The 21,210-nt window shown below is 32.5% G+C and overlaps 1 protein-coding gene across 5 annotated transcripts in view; it reads left to right on the forward strand.

The window, feature by feature from the left end:
• Positions 1-21,210, forward strand: part of Mtr4 (exosome RNA helicase Mtr4) — a 352,727-nt gene that overhangs the window by 47,653 nt on the left and 283,864 nt on the right. For 3 of the 5 annotated variants that reach the window (XM_069828330.1, XM_069828329.1, XM_069828331.1), the window contains exons 2-3: positions 1,636-1,740; positions 5,346-5,588. The exons of 1 other annotated variant lie outside the window; for it this stretch is intronic. In XM_069828330.1, the coding sequence (XP_069684431.1) occupies positions 1,636-1,740; positions 5,346-5,588 (348 nt within the window). Of the gene's footprint in view, positions 1-1,635; positions 1,741-5,345; positions 5,589-21,210 lie in introns of those variants that run through there. One more of the 5 variants, XM_069828333.1, reaches the window with a different exon arrangement.

Raw genomic sequence — 21,210 nt, forward strand, 5'->3', positions numbered from 1 at the left:
TCTCTGCCTATAAAATAAGCAGTTTTCTTAAATAATTTACTTTTAAACATCAATTTCAATAGGCACTATTTTAAGTATAAAAATATGATAGAAATGGTACAAAGTTACCCCAAATGACTGTACTTTTAATATTAGTCCACTACCAGAGGCATCAGGGCTCAAATTAAGAAGAAAACTGAAAAGCCGAGCATGAGCATTTTCAAAATGCTCAAACTAAAAACGGGAATGAGTAAGACAGCTCAACATACTTTTGCTAAAGGTTTGGATATATAGCTGTCGTCTAACAAAATTAACTTACAGCTCTGGTATTTCATTTCTTTCTATAAGAAAAGTAATTTTTTTCTTAATATGGTAATCAACTTTGGACCTAGCTTTGAATTATTATAATGAGAGATAGGATAAAAAGATACAGGACATAAAATGTAGCTTGAAATGTGCTGAAAGTAGTAGTTTTTCCCTCATCTTTCCATTATTTTTCTAAGCTGGTGGGACTTGCGAAAAAATTCTGTTTTGCTATTCCTGTGGAGTACATGTAGGGTTGCCAACTCTGAAAAATAAAATTACTGGTTATTTTACACATGCAAATTTGGATGAATATACTATACATAATAACATACTAAATATAAAATCTTCTAAGGAAATAATTTTTGTTTATTGAACTGTATACATATGGTAATTGCAATAAAAAAGCTTGAGAAACAACAGTTTTGCTTCAGTGTTGAAAATTCATTTTTTAAATTTGTATTTGGAGCTTGATGCCATAGCTTTAAGAACTTTTTTCCTTCTGGTATAAGTAAAGCAATAAAATTCTGCAAACTAAATTTCAGGTCTCCCCTGATACAGAGTTCAGCTTTTACTATTTCCACACTTAAACGATTCCTGTCTTCTTTTCATAAGCTATTCATGATACTAAATACATGCTCCACAAAAGCATTGCTTACAGGAATAGCAAACACATGTTGAACTGTCGTTCTTATTTGCGGGTATTTCTCTGAGGCACCTTTATATTGAAAACATTGGCACCATTTTCTGTACATGTGAAATGTTCTTCTTTCGCAAAAGAAAAGGCCACTTCATTTAATAAACAGAATTCATCATAGAGTATATCTTCATCCACCATACTAATATTAAAGTCCTAGTTTTTGTTCAGTACTTGAAATTTATTCCAGTTTTGGTGTAGAACTAGCCTATCTAGTTCTAAGGCAGAAAATATTTGAAAATTCCTACATCTTTAGCTGCTCTAAGTTAGAGATCACAATGTCCCACGAAATAGAGAAAAATGCCTTTCAATCTATTTGATAGCTCCACTTATCACAAGCCTGAAACTCATATGATAAAATTACCAGTCCTAAGTAGGGCCTATAAGGTGTTGATACCTGCCAGTAGCCAGTTGGGTGCTGAAATACTGGGTATTTGACAACCCTAAGTATATACCGGTAGTTACAGAGTTGATACACTTTGTAGAGTATGTATTTATATGATAGTAAACTACAAATAATCTGTTTAATTTCTTTCTGTTCTGGTCATACATATTTTGTTTCAATGGCAAGTATTAGCTCTATTCAATATGAGTTTTTATATCCATAACTTATTATTATTGGAATTGTATACAAACTTTCGCTTTCATCTTAATAGAACTGGAGAAGTTGCTAGCAGTGGTGGAGAGAAACGTGATCATGAAGATGATGAAGAAAATTCGAGCAAAAAGCCTAAGACAGAATCCATTTTGGATGATATCAAGTGAGTACAATAACTTTCCTAATGCATTTCACTTGAGTTTTAATACAAGAAATACTTAATATCCTCCATGATGTCACTGTAAGAATTTCGGTAATAAATCTAGAGGGCGGATTTATGTGCACTAAAACTAGTGAATGTATGCATTCATTTATGCAGTAAAAACATTGGAAATATGCACCAAAAAAAGTGTTGATTTTCAATGAAATTCACAATTTTCTCATAAATTTATTTAAGTAATAAATTTAATGAGCTAATAATAAAAATGGAATTATGTTATTCTTTCTTTCAATATATTTGGTAATTAAATTTTAATTAGGCCTACCGGTACTTACATAATTCTTATTAGTCATGTGCTCATGCCATTAATCATTATATTCATTATATCGAATATCATTCACCAATCACTTCATGATCATTTGATGAATTGTTTTTGTTAGAATACACAACTAACTATTTCTCCAAATTTTCTGGCAAAAAAAGATAAAACTTACTGTAAATAATAAAAATATTTAATACAGAGTTAAATTGATATTATGATTTACAATATAATAAAATTAACTCCTATTTTGTCACAGACTAGGCAGAGGACAATTTTCCCATCTGTTGATAATGTAGGATTCCGCTCAGTCCACTGTTTAAGCAAATATGTTTTGCTACTTTTTTCCTTCGGCAATATGTCTGTTTCCTCACACTTACAAAATGACTGTGATCAAGAAACTGGCAAGAATTTAAATTATAGAGAAAGAAACATTAAAGTTAAAAGACAAGTTCTGACCACCAATAAACTGTCCATTGTTGGAAGCACGTTCTTGGTGCTTTCCCTTGCAGCATCAGTTTTGCATACTGACTTGTAAAGATTTATAACTGCTGCTACCTGACCCATATGGGGCATTTTCACTATGGCACTGTTTCATACACATAGAAATGCTGGTTTGGGTGTAAAAATATTGAATTGTCTTGAAACTAATCTTGTGTTTTCAATTTTATTAAATGTTATTCTCACAGTTATGGAATAATTTTAAAATTTCAATGATCACAAATGATTGTCATTGGGTTGGAGTAGAGGGTTTCAAGCAATGAACAGTTAATATATAAATGAGGTTTGAGAAGTCATTCATTAGTAACGATCTTCGGGTAAAAATTTAATATATGCATCCACATGCAAATATTTGAGAAATATGCACTAACTCCCCGAATATGCCTTTATATGCACTATAAAACTTCCCCATTGATTCCCCATAGCATGAAACACATTCCTCTCATACATGCATATCTTTATCCTTCAAGGAATAAAACATGCAAATATGCCAAAATCCGCCCTAAAGTAAATAACATCGTGAATCAGATAATGAATGGTGTGAAATAATTTTTTAATTACAAAACCCTAATCTGACATGACCTTGTTCAATATTTGAATTGCCCGACTTATGGAAAATAAATTTTATTTTTCGTTTATTATATCTTAAAATGCTGCGTATTTTGCTTAAGGAACTAAGTTAACAGACTACCACGTGATATTGGCTAATCTTTTCTTAGCCTTACTGAAAGAAAGAGTAAGATTCTGAAATCTTTGACTATTCATTATCATTGTGAATATCATTTTAATCTGTGCTTGCCTACAGTTTCTTCTTAATTTCCACTATGTTTAGTTTTCTTGGAGTTTCTGCTTTCTTTTCAAATTAATCTTCCCTGGAGACTCAATATTTTATTTTGAAGTCGTTGTATAGGAAACCATAAAACAATGTACCTAGCACATATCATATAAAGAAGAGTTGGTCAGAACTGAGTTTGGGGACATATGCAACAAGGTTTCTACTATGTCAGCATAAGAGTGGCTCTAAACGAACGTGGTATGAGGGTAGCAGGTAGGACTTAGGATCTGAGGCTGCAGTGAGGTATGGGTTCGAGTCGTACTTGGACTGATTGTCTGGTTGAATCCTTTCTGAGGTTTTCTACAGACGTAAGCATAACCACACTGTAAAATGTTGCATTTATCTCACTGATCTCAGCTTCATCATACCTAGATAGATAACTGCAGTTGATACAGTGTTGTTCAAACAGCTTAAAAAACGTAAGGATTGTGTTATGTCACAAACTGTAATTCATATGATGAATTATTATCTTACAAGAAAAAAGAAAACAATAAGACATCCAGTTTAAGACCACTGATACTGAATGTTGTCAAATTCTAACTTTGTATTGCGTGACATTTGATAAGTAATAATGTTACACACCAAATTTAGTACTTAATTTTTGTACACCGTATTTAATAATGTCTTGATGATTTAGTAGTTATCCACATTCTTTAATTAATTCAGTGCAGTTTATTTCATGTTTTTATCACAATTATTTTGGACAATAAGCCACAAATATTAAATGGTTCAGTTTAAAAACCCCGATCTGTTGTAATCACCAGGATTTAGAGAACTGGTACTTAAAGATCTATTCAGTATCTCTGTATTTAGTGAGCATTGAATTTTTATTATACTGTGACTTTTCATTCACACAACAGTGTTACTTTTATTCACAACAATTCTATTTCTGAATTTGAACACTCCCATCAACAATGGGTATTTCACTGCACACAGCAACACAGTATTCGTTATTGCACTCCACAGATGACAATGACAATTCGCTTGGATTATTGAGAACAACAATGTACTCCTAATCTCAACTAATGTTCACGAAGCACTATTTACAAAACAAAACTGTCGGTTCTCAGTTCACAGTTCGTTTGCCTTGGCTAGTTTTTCTAGCTCATTTACTCAAGTTCACAGTATATCGAACCCAAGACTTCCAGAGACAGTCCACTGAACTTCGAACTCAAGACTTTCAGATGAAGTTCACTGTATGTCGAACCAAAGACTCTGGACGCGTTGCTTCCGCCAGAATGCTGCCACAGTTACTCAGCTCACAACTCGACAAACCCAAGACTCCTGCACGCATTGCTTCCACCTGGGCGCTGCTACAGTTACTCAAGTTCACTTGCGTGTCGAACCCAAGACTGGTGATTCACAAACTGAACTCGCTGTCAAAACTGACTTCATGCTCGCTCATGGCTGCTTCACAAGACTGACTGAACTGTCCAAACTAAAACTGGCTGTGTAGCTCATTCGCGTCTTCTGTTTATAACTAAATCATAGTTTCCAGAACGTACTGTTTCGAGTGTCTTCCACCTGTTACTCGCGGCTTCTGTTTCTGGACTAGTCTCGGTCTCCCCATCACTCGGACTCCAGACGTTCCCCTTACGTCCGTCCCCTCCGGTCTGCACAGCCACAGTCTCCTTACCCTTTGCCACGCTGCAGTGGCCGCCGACTTGCGTCTTTCCCCTCTGCGCTGCCTGTCTTCTCGCGCACCCTCCCTTTTGTGGGACGCGTGATCGACTCCCGAGGCAGCGAGAACTTTCCATCATGGTTGCCACAATACGCTCAATTTTAGATTGTTCATGCAGTGTGTGCATGTTTATGCTGTGTAGTGTATACTGACCCTTAAAAGTTTTGTCAGAGCAGTTTTTTATTTCCCGTTACTAAATAAAATGGGAAATGGAAAGATAAATAGTATTGTTCATTCATAATTAATTTATGTTGAATATTTTTACTTTGCAGCATTAATGAAATGTTGTCACGAATAAAGGTTCATACAGTGGAGACATTGGAAGCCTGCACACATGAGGTGGCAGTTCCTCCAGATGCTGAATATATTCCTTTGACGCAGCCCACAGGCAAACCTGCTAAAGAGTACAAGTTTATCTTGGATCCTTTTCAAAAAGAGGCCATTTTATGCATTGACAACAATCAGTCTGTTCTGGTGTCAGCTCACACATCAGCAGGGAAAACAGTTGTGGCAGAGTAAGTGTATTATTGTGTGAAATATATTGCATGAATCAAGATAAATATTTACTTGCGGTTATTTCGTAAGACTTCACGACGTAACGGTCCAACTTGAATATCGTACACGTGTTCGTTTAACTTGGACACTAATATATATATATATATATATATATATATATATATATATATATATAATATAGAGGTATTGATTGCTTGTAATAAAGGCACATATTTTGATTTGGCACAAAACATTCTTGACTTAGGATAGAAATCATTCAGTAATTTTGCGTATTAGAGTTTTAGTCAGAAGAAACCAAGTTTGTCAATGTTTAAGATGCTCATTTCACACCGAAATTGAAAACAAATTTTAATTAATAAAACTAGAAGAAAGATACTTATGGTAGAAAGTTTGCACATAATCATGAAATGGGAATTCAGAGAGAATAATATGTTGTATATTTTCCTGTCCCTTTAAATTGATTACAGTAAATTGAATATCGGAATACATGCTGGCTTTCAGTGCCTTCAGTAGTCTGATATGAGTTGAACTTTGATATTTCTTGTTGCTTTCTCATTTAAGGACAAGGAAGCTATAGGTTGTTTTTTAATCAGTCTTGAAAATCCATTGCTATCGGCTGGGTTTGAACTCTAGAATTTTGGGTCTAATGGGAAGCATGATAGCCACTCAGATGATCCAAGACAAAACTGTCCTGTCTGAGGTGAATGTACTAAGCAGTATGCTGCTGGCCTTACGTTACCAATCCTGAGCTTTTAATAACAACGTCTAAAGTATTTGTTTTCCTCTTCAAGAAGTGCAAGAAAGGTAGCCTGTATAATGTATCTCTCAAAAGTTTAAGTTTATTGCTAGAAAAATAACTTGTACAAAATTATAAACAGAAATCTTCCTGAAGGAGTATAAATTCGTGCTCAGGGATTTATCCATACACAATTAACACATACTTAACAAAGATAAACATTATTATTAGAGACGAAGTGGGTTAAAAAACTTAAGGATAAATGAACTAAAAAAAACATTTCAGTTTTAACAATTTAACTTGTACAAATACATGAATACATTAAACAAATACATATTTTTAAAAAAATTAAATTGCTAATGCTATATTTGAATTTTCTGACATTATAAAATTTTGCAAAGTTGGGTATTCTTAAATTATTTTGGACCAAAGTAGGTACCATAATTAAAAGCTTTGCTTGTGAAACATTTTGGTTCTTCCATTCAGAGCTGGTACTGGTTTGTTAGGTGCTTGCCGTCCTAAACAATGCATATAGCGAATACATTCACAACTTAACCCATGGAAGCTTATTAGTGTGCTTTTTGTGACAGAACCATGTAATTAACAAAGAAAAATATATAACAAATTTTATATACAGTATTTATTTGAAGTTTATAAACATAGAAAATGTACACAATGTATCAAACGGAAGCAACTGTTAATCAGTAAATTAGAACAGGGCTCTTCTTGCTTTCTTATTTGTCACTTCATTAGTACCGGTAACGTCTGCTAAATCTAATTTTTCACACAACTCATTTTCTATAGCTAAGAGTTCTAAATCATTGAACCTTTCTTGAGTCGTTGTTCTTAAATATGTTTTAATAAGTTTGGGTTTTGAAAAACTCCATACACTTGATGCCACACTCATATGTAATGTGAACAAATTCTCAAAGTTACAAACAGATTAGGAAATGATGACGTCAAGTTATTCTATGCAACGTAGGTCAAGTATTGTAATGGATCAGTTTCTGAAACGCCATCATTGATATTGCTCGAAGTTCTGAATGTCATCAGGTCATTGAAGAGCTCAGGACCATCAACAACTTTAAGATTAGCACTTCCTTTATTAATTTGAAGGGAAACATCTAAATCAGAACAACATTTTTTAATTTCATCGTCTGTCATTTCTCTGAATTCACAAAGAAATTTAAATATACTATTACAATCATTCAAAGATATAGGTTTGGAAGTAAATACTGAAGAGACAACGTTTATGAATATATCTCATGACCAGAACATAGTACAAAATGGAAATATAAAAATTGGAAATTTATCCTTTGAAAAGGTGGAAAAGTTCAGATATCTTGGAGCAATAGTAACAAATATAAATGACACTCGAGGGGAAATTAAACACAAAATAAATATGAAAAATGCCTGTTATTATTTGGTTGAGAAGCTTTTGTCATCCAGTCTGCTCTCAAAAAAGCTGAAAGTTAGAATTTATAAAACAGTTATATTACTGGTTGTTCTGTATGGTTGTGAAACTTGGACTCTCACTTTGAGAGAGGAATAGAGGTGAAGGGTGTTCGAGAATGGTGCTTGGAAAAATATTTGGGGCTAAGAGGGATGAAGTTACAGGAGAATGGAGAAAGTTACACAACACAGAACTGCACACATTGTATTTTTCACTTGACATAATTAGGAATATTAAATCCAGACTTTTGAGTTGGGCAGGGCAAGTAGCATATAGGCGAATCCAGAAATACATATAGAGTGTTAGGTGGGAGACTGGAGAGAAAAATGTATTTGAGGGAGGTGGGATATGATTGTAGAGACTGTATTAATCTTGCTCAGGATAGTGACCGAGGCGGGTTTATGTTAGGGTTGCAATGAACCTCCGGGTTCCTTAAAAGCCATTTGTAAGTATTACAATCATTCAGATTTTAAAATCTTTCTTTAATGGAATTTAATGCATTGTCAACAGTTATTAGATACAATTGTATTTTAAACAATTCTTTTGGATCTTTTATTTCTTCGTCAGGATTTTCATAATCAAAATGACGAACTTTAGTTCTGCTCCTTACAACTGGAAATTCGGATACTACATTAACTTCTTTGGGCAAAACTTGTGCATGGCTAATATATGTATTAAATGCTTCATTACATCTGGCTTCACTTAGAAATTTAACAAGGTCGCTCAAAATTTTCCAGGATTCATTTATGTTGGATTGAGGACACTGCAACATTTTGTTTATGACATCAATGTTTGACAAAATATCGTTCCATATAGGCTAACAATTGAGCAAATGAACTTGAAAGATACAACTGATCTAACAAACACTGAGCTGTGTGCTTTGTTTTCTTGTCTCTGGAATTATCAACTATTAAGTCATTTAAATTTTTCATGATTTCATTTAATTGCATTCTGAGAGATTGCACTGCTTTTATCTGTTCTCCCATCTTGTGTCACTTACAGACTTTAATGTTAACTTGGTCATATTCCTTTTCAATATATCCCACCTATAAGGGGATGCAGAGAAAAATGTATACAATTTTTGGCTAATGTTAAAAAAGTGAACTATTTTTAATGTTACTTTGGCAGCATTGTTTACAACTAGTTTCAAAGTGTGCGATGCATAAGGCACAAAAAATTCTCTAGGATTGATTTTCTTAATTTTGTTCTGCAAGCCATTGTGCTTAGTATGCATATTTGCCCCATTATTGTACCCTTGTCCACACATATTTTGAATGTTTAACTCATCTGTCAAAAATTCACTTAAGAGATAATTGCATAAACCTTCCCCTGAAGTGTCTGAAACAGGATAAAATCCGAGAAATAATTCTGGAACCGCAACATCAGAAGTGGCATTATTTACAGTTCTTACTACAAATAATATTTGTTCAGTGTGACTAGCATCTGGCGTGCAATCGAGAATTACAGAAAAATATTTTCCTTTTCTTAAAAATTCCTTAATTTTTTTTATTTAACATCACATATAATTTCGTTTTGAAAAACATGGCCTAAGTAATGAGGCATACGACTTGTAGCAGTTTGAGAATGAATTATATCATTGACGTGCTGTGAAATAATGTAATTAAATTTCGCCAACATTTCGATAATCTTTAAAAAATTTCCATTATTTGTTTCATATAATTTATCGTTTGTACCTCTGAAAACTAAACACTGCCCTGCTAAGAACTGTACAATTGCAATAATTTTTTCTGTGATGGCTCGCCATCTTCTTTTTCCACATTCAAAACACTGTTGTTGTTCTTCGTCAATTGTATAGTTATTGTCAAGGTGTGTTCATACCACTTTTCACAGTTTTTCATATATTCTGCTCCCATTTCATGCTGTGACAAATGAGAGGCTAAATGTCGTCAATCTGAAAACCCCTGATTACCTGTTAATTTGTTTTTCTTCAAAGCAAACAGCTTGCAACAAAAGCAAAACACACTATTGAATTTTTCGGAATAGATTAACTAAGTTCTTTGAACTTGTTCGCCATTAGATAAGAGTCTCATAATGTGGAAAATGATCTTCCATTATCATCTTTAGCAAAGTTTATATTTTGAGGTGTTACAGGTCCCTTCTGAATTATTAACAATACGTGGCCAGGTTCTAGGATCCCCTTAATCACATTCTGCTGTCAATTTAGCATGTTACTGTCACCCGGTAAGTTATCCCCACAACTTGATTTCAGCACTGACCCTTTCTCCCAGCACAATTTCAAACAAATTTCAAACTTCCCATGTGATTTTTCACCTTCCATTTCGATTTCGTTATTACTGTTTGGAAAAAGTTCCAAACTGATTGATGTTGATGCAGTTGGATCACCTTCGTCTAACTTTACGAATTTCAGCATGGAACCTCGTAATCTTTCCTTTTCCTTGTCACTTTCATTCTTCTTTTTGCGATAATAAGCACCAGAAAGACGTTTAGTTTTTCTGCCCTATATATTCAAATCTATAACAATAATAATAACAATAATAGTAATTTTATTTATTTATTTATTATTAATATTTATGTGCTATACAACAGCCAGAAGCCAATTAAAGTTCAGCACAGTACAGACAAGAATACAAAAATACAAAATATTAAAATTATTATTAAAGAAGAATGGAATATAAATAATGATACGAGAGTAAATAAATACAATATTAACAAAATACATAATAGATTAATGAGAACGAAGTGAGATACGATATCAATAAAGTTAATATTCTCGCAGGTACATCAAAGAAATTAATTACAAATTTTCAAATCATAAAAGAAATGGATAATCAAGACAAATTAGAACTAATTAAAATTGAAGTATGGAAAAATCAACAACATTTCAAAATTACAGTGCCTATAACCCACCTAATAATCCCCTTGATCTAACTTTGTTTGATATACAACCTAAAACTATCATAATTGGTGACTTTAACGCCCACTCCCAACTTTGGGGCTGCGATAATGCAAACCAACCTGGAAAAATGATCATGGCCCTCATAAATACTACAACCGCAGAACTTGTCTACAGAAAAGAAGATCCCACTACTTTCATTCATTATTCTGGTTCTGGTACAAATCCAGACTTATTACTAGTAACATCAGATATCCATCACGAAACCAAGAAAAAAATAATTGAAGACCCTGGATCTGGCCATAGAGTCATCATTGCTTCTATCCATCTCCACCAAAACCGAAGACAGGAACCTTACAATAACAAAACAACATGGAACTTTAAGAAAGCGAATTGGAAACTATTTACAACAGAACTCGACGAACACCCCAAGGTCAACACACCACTAATGGAAAATACAAAGTCAGATAGATTGAACAAATATTTCTGTGAATCTCTTCTTAAAATTGCAAAAAAGCACATTCCACGAGGAAAACCAAAAAAATACATGACTTATCAGATTCTGGACAGAAAACCTGAATTTATTGAAACAAGATAGAGATAAAGAAAGAACCAAAGCAGAACATAGCAAAACACCAGAAGATACTCTAGATTGGAGGAAGAGGACTGCCATTCTTAAAAAAGCAATCATAACAGCAAAAAAGAACAGTTTCAATAAATTTATTGAAAATATTAATTACAGAACTGATAGCGCTAAAACATATAAATTTCTGAAGAATATTTCCAATACACAGGAAAATACTAGCCAACCTATTATTCATAATAACAAAACACTAACAGATAGTAGAGATATAGCGAACGCATTTAATAAACACTACTCAAACTCTCACAGATTACATCCCAATATCAAAAAAACTGACAAATTTATCAAAAGAGAATTACATAAAAATAATAAAAACAATATTACAAAATTTAAAAACCAAGAAATCTCCTGGCCCCGACAACATTCATTCCGAATTTTTGAAACATCTGGGGGGAAAAGCCAAGTCTGTACTTTTATCCGTTTTCAATTTATCATGGAACACCTCAATTCCTGCAGCTTGGAAGAAAGCAATCATTGTACCAATTCACAAAAAAGGGAAACCTGCCCAAGATGTTAATAGTTATCGACCAATAGCACTATTAAGCATGATAGCAAAAACCATGGAGTCCATGATCTCCAACAGATTAACTTGGTATTTAGAATCCCAAAATCTTTTATCACCAAGACAAGCCGGTTTTCGACAACTACACTCTACCAATGAACAAGTTATACGCCTCGGCCAAGAAATAAAAGACAGTTTTAACAAGAAAGAAGATACCTTGGCAATATTCATTGACTTTCAGTTAGCATATGACTCTGTTTGGAGAAATAAATTATTACTAAAACTCCAGAAATTAGGTATCTCCAGCAATATGTTCAGATGGATATCAGAATTCCTTAGTTAAAGATTCATTGCCACTAAATTCAATAATTCACTTTCTAGTTACAGACAAACATATCGAGGTCTACCTCAGGGTGCTTTCCTCAGCACAACTTTATTCAATATTTATATAAATGACTTACCCTCCCTATTAGAAGAATCAAACATGAAAACAGCACTATTTGCAGATGATATAGTTTTGTGGACTTCCGGATCTTGCAGACATAGAGACAAAATTCAAAATTCTGCTCTTAAAGCTCTAAATCAACTACATGAATGGAATACATCAAATTTGATGACACTCAATTTAAGCAAAAGTAACTACCAAATATTTTCACTCGGTAAAAAAGAAAGAGAATTCAATATCCAATAAAATGGCCAACACCTTCCTAGGACTTATGAATCCAAATATCTTGGAGTTATTTTCGATAGTAAGTTAACATGGAGCAACCATTTGAAATACATTTCTGAAAAAGCTCGTAAAAGATTCTCCCTTCTAAAAAGACTAGCAGGAAAGAAATGGGGATGCTCTAGGAATACTTTGAACACTACATACAAAATGTTTATACAGCCAGTGCTGACATACTGCGGAGAAATTTTAATTACTTCACCTTTCATAAACGACATAGAATATGTTCAAAACCAAGCTCTCAGACTCATTACTGGTGGAATCAAAACAACGCCAATAGATTCTATGAGATTCCTCACTAATATTAACAGCATCAAAATGACAATAGAAGAAAAAGCACTGATTCAATATGAAAAACTTATCAGATTACCAGGAAACAATTGGCATTCATACAGTCCTCTCTGTAGATTGAAAACTCAAAAAAGTTTGATATCCATTGTTCAAGAATTAAAACAGAAAATCAATATCCCGAATTTAAAAGAAAACTTACAAATTAAACCAAACTCTCTAACACTATTAAATATAGAATATAATCTAAATTTAACAGAAGAAATACTGAAATCAGAAGTAAACACTGAAATACTGAAACAATTGTCTTTAGAGACAATTAATATTAGGTACCCTCCACAAAACTGGCTTCATTTATACACTGACGGATCCTTGATCTCCAGAGAAGAAGGTGCCGGTGCAGGTGTTATGTGCTGTCTCTTCTCACTTTATAGATCTCTTGTATATGGAACAACAAGTTTTGATGGTGAAATCATTGCAATAAGTGAATGTCTCAGGAATCTTCTATGCCACATCAATAAATTTAGGAATGCAGTTATATTGTCAGACTCCAAAGCAGCTATTCTATCAATCGCCTCTAAACACACACCTTCTTCTCAAACAGCAGAAATAACTAAAATGCTCTCTCAATTAATATCACTCAATAAAAGAATTGTATTTGAATGGATACCATCCCATTGTGGAATCCTTGGAAACGAGAATGCGGATGCTTTAGCAAAGAAGGGCAGCACTGCTACTTACAGACCTGTTACTAAATCTACGTATTACTTTGTGAAGAGATTTATTAAATCTACATACTTAGACTTAAACAAACAAAATTTGATAACTCAATCCCAAGGGAAAAAATGGAACTCTCTGCATCAAAATCCACAGTTAATTCCCGATTTACCACGAAAATCGTCTGTAGCTGCATTTAGATTGGCAATGGGCCATGATTGTTTGGCCAAACACCTGCATAGAATTGGAATATATCAGTCACCTAACTGACCATTGTGCAACTCAAACCAAGAAATGGATTCGGAACACCTCAAAATCTGTGCTTCATTGGCTGGTCATGATAATATCTTTGAAAAATATTGGAGTGCAAGAAGTCAAATGACTTTATTGTCAAACGCCTGGCATTAGAAAACAACAACAACAATACTATACATTAAATGGATCTAAATTACTTCCATGCAAATTGGCAATCTTTATGCATCTGCAGACTGGAGAAAGAAATTTTGAATTTCTAGTATAAAAAATGTTTTGAAATTTTAATCCTTTTGTAGGAATTCGAAGACTAATAGAGAGAATATCATCGAAATGATAGCCGTCCAAATCTTGGATTTAAAATATCGGCATCCTAATCAATTCAAATGATCAAAAAAGAAAATGTAAATTGATGTTAAAAAAATGAATAATGAAATTTTAAGAAAGAATATTCTGCGACAAGATGTGGTAGCTATCAAAAGGATAAAAATTTATTGAAAATAAGTAATATACATTGAATATTATAAAGCTGAATAGAGATGGTGATTGATGATGTTCAATGAAGATTTTAAAATGGTTGATTCAGTTGTCTGAAGAGTCTTATCAGGAACCTTTAATTTTCTGAGGATCTCCAATATAAATTTGGGAATTGTTCCTCGCGCACCAAACATAAGTCCAATGACATTCCAATGTTGAATATTATATTTATGACTGAGATGATCACAGCATGGAAGGTAAATAGCGCGTTTCTCTTCATGTACCTGCTTTGGTTGATCTTCATTAATTTCGAACCTTACAGTGGGGTCAAGAATGAGACCAGGTTTTTTATCTCGGTCAATTATTATGATGTCAGCACGCCATGTAGATCCTTCCGTAGAAAGATATTGAACTTCCTCATATACTTCGTATTCACAATGTTCCCTTAATAGCAATTATTGAGCAAACTGTGTTATGTCTCTCAATTCGCAGTAATTTGCCCTGAGGGCAGAAACCTAGCACGTGGGGTAATGTTTCATGCTCATTGCTTCTCTTGCAATGGGTATAGCTAAGGCTTCTACCGGCAAGAGATATAACTGCGATAACATTGGTGCTCATTTTAATGGCCTCGGTCCATTGGCCACAAGATAGACATTTCTTTTTGCTAATCCAGGTGTTACCTTTTTTTCCAGTGAGAGTAGAATGTAATTCCTTTACCTTTCCCAAGTAATGCGCTCCACTGATTATAAGAAGTGACATGAAGTTGTTTACGGATGTTACGTGGATTAATGGTTCCAAGATCGTTGACATTAATTGGTAAGTGGTGAAGGCTGTCAGTAATTTCGGCTTGAAGGTTCCTAGTTTGATTAATATAAGGGTTGTCTTCTTTAACTAATAATCTGCAAACATTAAGATGTTGGAGAAAAGCTTCCCTCTGTGCTTTAAAAATTCCAAGTCCTCTCAAATGTCGAGGTGCATATAGCATTGCATCCGGTACATCTGTCGGTAAGCCAACGATTTCCTTGACAAAACTACGGATATGTTTATCAATATCATTAAGAAATTTTAATTTAAGATCCTTTAACGGTGCACATTGAAATGGATAGATAAGCTGAAGCCAAATATATTGGTTTAAAATGTTCAGTTTTTGATCAAGAATGAGCAAAGGTGATGACACTAGGTGGTTGAGACTATTTGTCAATTTATTAATAATTTCTGTAGGATTAAATTTAATTTCATCATGAAAAGTAATTCCCAAATATTTGATATTTTCATTAGAAGTCAGACAGGATATTATATATCCATCTATTAACTTAAATGGCTGAGAAGAGAGTTGACCTCGGTGAAGAGAAATGACTTTACTTTTATCAGTATTAATCTGCAATCCAATTTTTGCAAGTGAGTTCTTGACTAACATTGTCAGATGTTTTGCAGCACTATCATTTTGACTTATAAGAACTGAATCATCAGCAAAAGCTAGCACTGATATGTTTTCAAGGTTAGGAATGATATTGTAACCATATTCTTCTACAACTTGCTTTTCACTCAATTCTTTTAAAAGAAAATCTAGTGCCATATTGAAGAGAATAGGAGAAAGAGGAGCACCTTGTGCAACTCCTTTTTGCATTAAGATTTGTCCTGTTTTAGATGTTCTGTTGTATTGCCCTTAAGCAAAGCAATGATGAGATTTTTCAATTTAGAAGGAACAGGAAAAGTATGAAGAGTCTGCGCTATGTGATCATGAGAAATATTATCAAAAGCTCGTGTTATATCCAAGAATACTACTGTACAATCTTTATGTTGCAATTTGGAATCAGTTAAACAACCATTCAAAATCGATGAATTAATGTAAGCTCCTGGAGTGGCCATAAATCCTCGTTGGTTGGCATTAAGGGAGAGAAACGTTCTAAATTTGGTGTCAATTATTCTTTCAACAATTCAACAGATTAAGGAGAAAACTGTGATTGGGCACCAGTTTTTAACTTCGGCTGGTTCACCGTTCTTAAAAATTAAAATTGTTCAACACGCTTGAGAGGGAGTGGGACATAACCCCAACGAAGCATGTATGTAGCGAGGTAAGAAATTGCTTTATATATTTTAAGGTCTCTTATAACTTTCATCCTTACTCCATCCTCTCCTGGGGCAGTATCATTGCGTATACTCCTGCAAGCTTTGATGACGTCAGTATCTGTTATTAGTATACTTTTTTGGTCTAAGTTATTAAAATCAACATATAGGTTATATCTTTCCATTAGAATATAATTTGTAGATCCAAACTGGTTATTAAAATAATCGGAAACAGTAGAGGTATTGAGTTTACATTCAATTGAATTAGAAGAAGACATTACATGACGAACAATTTTCCTCCTTTGATAATAGTAATAAAATTGAGCTAGTTCAAAGTCAAATTTATTTTTTCTTCTTTGAGATTGTTTTCGATTGGTTTTTTTTAGGATTTTGTGATTGTTTAAATGTGATTCTGTCGAGATTATTTTTTCTAGTTTCACGATATTTATGATATTTAACCGACGGATGTTTAGGTCCTTTACATTTGAAAGTGGCTGATTTGAGAAATTTACAGAAGTCAGTAACAGTTTCATCAAAACGTTTGTGATCAGGAAGATCTAAAGTTGCTAGTTCTTCTAATTTATGTTCCCATAGGATAACATTAGGGTTATTATTTGACTTATCTAACGTATTCGGTGATTCATCACCATGATGTGTAGGTACTTGAGTCACTATAGACGGATTTTGGTGGTTTTGATTTATCATGTTTCTATGAGTTTCAGATGAGATCGAACTATATGATGAGTAACACTTTTGAAGAATTTTCCACGAATATGACATTTAGATAAATTTTTAGAAACCAGATCAGGAGATTCATCTGGTAGTAATTTATTTTGACACGTATGTGATAAATTCTGTGAAGAGTAGTTAGAATCTTCAATGGATGTAGAAGTTAAATCACTATCATGATTGTGACTTCTAGCGAGATGAATATTTATACCTCTCTTTGTAAATGTTTTGTGACATATTTTACATATAATACTTGAATGTCGTTGCTTCAGATTATCTGTCGAAGTAGAAGGATTATCATTCATTATGAATATGTAGAATATGAATATAAGAATATATTAATTATGTTAAAGAGTAAATATATACTTGTGAAAAGTATAGAAGATATAATTTATAGGAAAGTAATATTATGCACCATAGTAATGGACTCAATGAATAAACATCGGTGCAGATGATCCAACACGGTATTAAAATATGGTGATTTAAACAGTTACGATGCACAGTAAACCATAAAAATTTATGCACTATACATAAAATGAATCAGTATATCAAATTCAAGTCTTCAAAATTGACACATAAAGTCTAGAAAGTTATAATCACTAAAATATGCGAGACTTCAATCATTTGCAACAATTAATCTGTCATGGCCCACTATGCAACTCACAATCAATATCACCTTTAAAGACCTTACAAAAAGTAAATATTCAATATCTTGACGTCTGGCATATAGACTACAACAATTAAAATATTTGCAGTTACTCTCATAGTTATAAACCCAGGAATTGGGTAAAAATCGAAAAGTACACAAGGAAATAAATTTTCTTTGAATATTTTCCAATTTAACAGTCAGTGTAAGTTATGAAATGCCAGACAACAGATGCATATTAAAGTTTAGATTTAACCAATGTATAATATAAAATTAATAAAGACATAGAAGTAGAAAAAGAATAAGTTATAGACCTAATTAGACCAAGCATTCTTATTGAATGGTTATAAATATATTCAACATGATCATGAAAATACAATTTTGAATGAAGTAGGACACCAAGATCTCTAATACAATTTTTCCTAATAATTACGACATTATTAAGAGAATAATTATTTTTTAAGGAAGTAGTTTTACATGAAAAGGAAATTATGAAAGTTTTGGATTCATTAATTTTCACTCCATTTTCGTCAGACCATAGTGCAATTGAATTAATATCATTTTGAAGAATGACAATCAGCCAAACTGTTAATTTTTCGAAAGATTTTAAGGTCATCTGCAAATAAGAGGCAGCTAGAACACCAAAATTATTCAGTTTGTTTAATAATATTTTATGAGGAACCACATCAAATGCTTTGCCAAAGCCAAAATAAATTGAGTCAGATTGACCTTGAGTTTCAACTATCTGACATAACAAAATCAAGATAGGATACTAAATTTGTAATAGTAGATTTTCCTGTAGTAAATCCATGTTGGGTGAATTGATTTTATTTTTAACATAAAATGAAATGTGTTTACAGATAAATTTTTTGAAAATTTTTTAGAAATTGTTAAAAATTGAAATGGGTCTATAATTACTAGCAACATTTTCATTACCATGCTTAAAAGCAGGAATAATGGATACTTCTTCGCAAAGTGAAGAATATACAGTAGGCCTATTCCTGTTTCTACACTAAAGTTATATATAAAAATTAAAACAGGCATAAGAATACTAAAGCAACCCATTATAAAATTAGAAATGCTATCAGCGCCTTTGGATTTATTTGGCTTAAGCTTTTTAATGGCATTAGTAACATCTTCAATTATAATAGGTCTAGGTAAGAAGTCAGTAGTATTATAGTCAATTATAAAGAAATTAGAGTTAGGCTTATTTTGAGCAGATTTAAATTGACTGGCAAAAGCATTAACAATTTCATTCTGATCAGTGATGTGAACCTCATTTATTATTAATTCAGTGGGATTGATATTGGATTTTCGAAATGATTCCACATATTTCTAGAATTTATTTGGTTTGTTCTTTAAATTGTCATCAATTGATTGTAACCATTTTATTGTATCAGATTTAATTCTAACTTTGACTTGTTTTGTAAGATTGGAGAAAATTTGATAATGATGATCAGTTTTATGTTTTTTTATATTTCTGTGTGCTTTATTTTTTTCTTAATTAGTTGTCATAGGGGGTTTGAAAACCATTTAGGATAGTTCGACTTTTTAACAACTGTGACAGGGACAGCAAGAGATATAGCATTATTTATAATTTGAGTTAAGTAATTAGTGGCAGCATTTACATCAGTAGTCTGATAAATACAATTGCAATCTAAATTATAGAGAATACAATAGAGATTAGACCTTGAGAATAATTTAAATACTAACTCGTTTGACAATGTACAGGTAACGATAAATGTACTTCTAGATCAATAGAGATAGATGGTTGATAAGTATCTTCCATAACTAGAGAGTGATTGACTAGTTTAACTTTACTATTATCGACATTAGTAAAAACTAGATCAAGAAGATTTTTACTATTTGTAGTAGAATTTATTTGATATAGTCCCAGAAGGCAAGAAAAGAAAATATATAAATCTTGACACTTAATTGTTGAGTAATAACTAATAATGAACGTCATTGAGATTACAACATGACCAATTCATACCAGGTGCATTGAAATCTCCAAGAATTAATATTCGAAAATTATGAGTATCGAGATTTTTTTCAATAAATTTACATACGATTTTAATCGTTTATGATCAATGTCAGGTGGGAAATAATGGTTTCCAATTAATAAATTACAACCATCAGTTATTTTAATTTCAATCCAAACGCATTCACTAATAATTTCAAAGTCATGTTGTCGACATGTAAAAGATATCTTCTTGCTAATTGCTGTTAAGACACCACCACCTCTATTTTTATTGGTGTCTTCAAACTTTTTATCAGCACGAAACACAGTATAATTAGTAGAAAATAATTTAGAATTTACAACTGATTCAGATAACTATGTTTAAGTGAGACAGATAATGATGTCATTTACTACATTTTGAAAAATTTCATGAATTTTAATATTATGTCCACGTACATTTTGGTAAACTATCTCTATATGATTACTAGAATAACACATTGAGAGTAAAATAGGGCAAATTTAAGAGGTATATCCCCTAGAATCAGCAGAAAGGGAATTAGCTGAGGGGTAATAATAATAATAATAATAATAATAATAATAATAATTTTCTTGTACTACACAAAATATTTTTCTCCTTTCGAATGAATTAAAACATTGTAATGATGCAAACTTACCTTAAGGTTTTCTGTGCGAATTCCTCCGTACTTTAACTGTTATCCATGCTGAACATAAACAAAATGAAAATAAATAAATTTATAAATCAATGAAAACACCAAATATGTACCTGTTATATGATATTTTATTCTTAATCATCAAGTTCTCTCCACACTGCTGACTATGAAGTACTAAAAAATTTTATTCACTTGCTGGAAACTTTAAAAATGATCGACAAGAGATTTGATTGTTGGATGAATATTCAAACTATGAACATTTCATAACATTCTGTTTTTAAAGTAAATTCAAATGGGAATCAAATTCGCTAAACATAAACATTTATTTATTGTTCCATCACCAATGGAATGTTAAATAAGTGATAACAAATTAGTGCTCATTATTTCACGGTTTTCCTTTGTAAAATTCGTTTAACACTAAATTATCAATAATTATTTTAAAATTATATATTAAACTTATTCTTTCGTCCACCCTAAGAAATTGCCCACCAGCATGCACACACTCACTGTACATCTACTAAAACCGGCCCTGCTTCCAGTCATATCAAACCGGATCTCTTAGTTCTGTACTTATCATGATACAATTTGAATTTATTGCTATTGTTATGTATGAAGTTTAATAAGGCATTATAATAAATTTGTCTGATTTTGAGAATGTTAAAATCAGTGAACAAAAGTTCGGATGAGTAATAAAGAGGTTTATTAACACTAGGAGGACTGGACCCGTCATTCTGCTGGGTACCATGGATTTAAATACAGTAGCATGCAAATTAATCTGAACAACGTAATTACTTATGCAAAAACATTCAAACGGGATAAAAAAAAAGATCTTAGACATACCTCAGTAATCTATGTGACCTCCCTTGTTCCTAATAACA

This window comes from Periplaneta americana, chromosome 6 (genome assembly GCF_040183065.1).
Source record: "Periplaneta americana isolate PAMFEO1 chromosome 6, P.americana_PAMFEO1_priV1, whole genome shotgun sequence".
Classification (NCBI taxonomy): Eukaryota; Metazoa; Arthropoda; class Insecta; order Blattodea; family Blattidae; genus Periplaneta; species Periplaneta americana.